We start from the raw sequence: 3,251 nt of genomic DNA on the forward strand, positions 1-3,251 counted from the left end.
TCCACTTTCTTAACCACTCGCTAATCAACCATCAAATAAATATTTAAGCTGAAGGCAACGAGTATTGCAGTGAAATTGAATAATTTGTAAAAAGTGTGATATACAATCACTACAATTTTTAAACACTGTAAAGCATCATCAAGGCTAATTACTTTTTAAAATAACTTTATACACTTTAATCAATATCTTATGATACATACATATAAAAAGGATATGATCAACTCTGAAAGTGATACAGGCGAAACGTCAGGAGAAATGCCTCTAGAACAGTGTTTCTCAACCTGGGGGTCGGGACCCCTGAGCGGGTCGCAAAGGGGTGTCAGAGGGGTCGCCAAAGACCATCAGAAAACACAGTATTTTCTGATGGTCATAGGGATTCCATGTGGGAAATTTGAGCCAATTCTATCGTTGGTGGAGTTCAGAATGTTCTTTGATTGTAATGAACTATAAATCCCAGCAACTACAACTCCCAAAAGTCAAGGTCTATTTTCCCCAGGCTCCACCAGTGTTCACATTTGCACATATTGAGTATTTGTGCCAAGTTTGGTCCAGATCCACCATTGTGTGAGTCCACAGTGCTCTCTGGATATAGGTGAACTACAACACCAAACCCCTCTAGTGTTTTCCATTGGTCATGGGAGTTCTGTGTGGCAAATAAGGTTCAAATCCATTGCTGGTGGAGTTCAGAATGCTCTTTGATTATAGGTGAACTATAAATCTCAGCAACTACAACTTCCAAATTACAAAATCAATCCTCCCCCAACCCCACTAGCATTTACATGTGGTTGCATTGGGTATTTGTGCCCAGTTTAGTCCAGTGAATGAAAATACATCTTCCATATCTGATATTTACATTATGATTTATAACAGCAGTAAAATGACTGTTATGAAGGAGCAACAAAAACAATGTTATGGTTGGGGGTCACCACAACATGAGGAACTGTATTAAGGGGTCATGGCATTAGGAAGGTTGAGAACCACTGCTCTAGAACATGGCCATATAGCCCAAAAAACCCACAAGAACTTAGTGATGGAAGTGTTTTTCTTTTTCATTAGCAACCTGGATGAGCCAGGTTGCTAATTTCTAATATGACATGCCAAATTGGCATAAAGGAAAAGTCAACTGAAAACATGAAACTAAATTGTTATCTGCACCTATTGACAATTTTCCCTGTCCTTTTAACATGTACTCTTCTTTTCATATTGTCTGTTCCATATATCTTGAATGCATTTTTTCCTTCAACGGAAATAATTGGGATTTGCCAACCTCACTGTGTGTATGACTATAAGCAGGATTCCTTGGTATTATCACAAAACTAATAAATACTAATTAAAATAGCAAGGATATAAGTCTCTATGCTCTTAGCTGGAAGTAAGTCTCATAGAAATCAGTAGAACTTACTTCTGAGCAGAAAGATATGGGATTGCATTTGAAGTTATTTTTCAGAAGGCAACCCCTTTCCTTCCAAATTGCCTTTTCAAAGCCTCTTTTACCTCCTTGTTCCTTAAACTATAGATTAGGGGATTTAGCATTGGGATGACAATTGTATAAAACACTGACATCACTTTCCCTTGATTGGGAGATGAAATGCCCCCAGGTTGTGCGTACATAAAGAAGACTGTCCCAAAGAATAAGCTAACTGCCATTAAATGGGAGGTACAAGTTGAGAAGGCTTTACGTCTTCCTTTGACAGAAGGCATATGTAAAATGGTAGTCACAATATAGGCATAAGACACTAGAACAATGATGGCTGTGCTGACAATGATAAATCCACATAACACTAGTAGCACCAGTTCATTCACAAATGTGTCTGAGCAGGAGGCCTTCATAACAGCTGGGACATCACAGAAGAAGTGATTTATTTTGGTTGGCTCACAAAATGACAAGCTGAATGTGAACCCCGTTTGGGCACAACAGTTGACATACCCAAAGAGATAAGAGATGCCCATGAGGCCAATACACCTTTTCTTGGTCATAATGGTATGGTAGAGCAGTGGGCTACAAATGGCAGTGAACCGGTCATATGCCATTACAGCCAAGAAGAATGCTTCTGTGGTCCCAAAAAGAGAAAAGAAGAACATTTGTGTGGCACATCCATTGTAAGAAATGAGTTTTCTCCCACTTGCAAAACTAATCATGGCTTTGGGCGTGATGACTGAAGAGTAGCAAATATCCAGGAAAGAAAGGTTTTTTAGGAAAAAGTACATAGGAGTATGGAGGTGGGAGTCCATACTGGTAATTAAGATCATGCCAGCATTTCCCATAAAAGTGATAATATACATCACCAAAAAGAGGATGAAGAGAACTAGCTGTGTGTTAGCATCATCCTCAAATCCCTCCAAGACAAATTCAGTGACCTCAGTATGGTTTTCCATGGAGTTGTTATGAAAAGGTTAAAATCCAGGGAAAATGATTTTCTATCAATATTCTTGGAAATGCTGGGTGTGCATTCTTGGAAAGTCATTTCTGAAAGTGATTGCATACCAGAACCTGAGAAGGTAACTATGATAACCACCAGCATGCTAGTACTACCATGTTTGCGAAATTATATCACCAGAAGTCTGAAAAAAAGAAAAAGGTTGAAATTAGAAATAAATAAGCTAAGGAACAAAACAAAATACATGGTTGACATTACAAAGATACTTAAAAATCTTAGAATTTATGCAAAGAGATTCACTCAATCACACACTGATCTGGTATAACATTTGGTTCTTTAGAAAGCAGTTGAATCAGCTAAGATGATTTTATTGCTGCGAGCTGTGCTTATGAATAAAGTGAATGAGCTTAATATTTTAAGGGTGATGTTCTGGATGTCCTAGATAATGAACAAACACCCTGCTACTAATAGCTTACTAAAAGAAGGAAATATAATGGAAAAATAGTTTTTTAAAAAACAATAAACATTGCAGATGTAAGCAAGTGATGGTAGCAAAGGAAAACCAAAAAGAAAAAGGTTTGAAGCATTTATTTCCAAAAGAAAGTGTAGAACTGAATTCAGGACTGGAAATATATTTCACAATACCCAACAACTGGTGGAAAAATCATTTTGCTACTATCTGGAACTTATGAGAATTTTCACATATGCAAGGCAGTTTCTGAGAAATGAATTATAAACAAAGGAATGTGCATATTTTAAAGCATTTATAATAAAATGTGCTGAATTTAAAAGGAATGAGAACCCAGGTTTAGATAATACATGAAAGTTGCATACATTAGATAAACTGTGTAAATGAATGTAGCACTTATGAAA

The 3,251-nt window shown here is 37.0% G+C and overlaps 1 protein-coding gene across 1 annotated transcript; it reads right to left on the bottom strand.

Moving 5' to 3' along the window:
• Positions 1–1,443: 1,443 nt before the first annotated feature.
• LOC132779582 (olfactory receptor 9S13-like) lies at positions 1,444–2,376 on the bottom strand. Its single transcript, XM_060783266.2, has one exon. It carries the CDS (start codon positions 2,374–2,376, stop codon positions 1,444–1,446), a length of 933 nt encoding a protein of 310 aa, XP_060639249.2.
• Between the last annotated feature and the right edge of the window lie 875 nt (positions 2,377–3,251).

This window comes from Anolis sagrei, chromosome 6 (genome assembly GCF_037176765.1).
Source record: "Anolis sagrei isolate rAnoSag1 chromosome 6, rAnoSag1.mat, whole genome shotgun sequence".
In the NCBI taxonomy this organism is placed as follows: domain Eukaryota; kingdom Metazoa; phylum Chordata; class Lepidosauria; order Squamata; family Dactyloidae; genus Anolis; species Anolis sagrei.

What these genes read in the sequence shown, in the direction of transcription:
- LOC132779582 (XM_060783266.2), bottom strand. Translation starts at nt 2,376, where the DNA reads ATGGAAAACCATACTGAGGTCACTGAATTTGTCTTGGAGGGATTTGAG.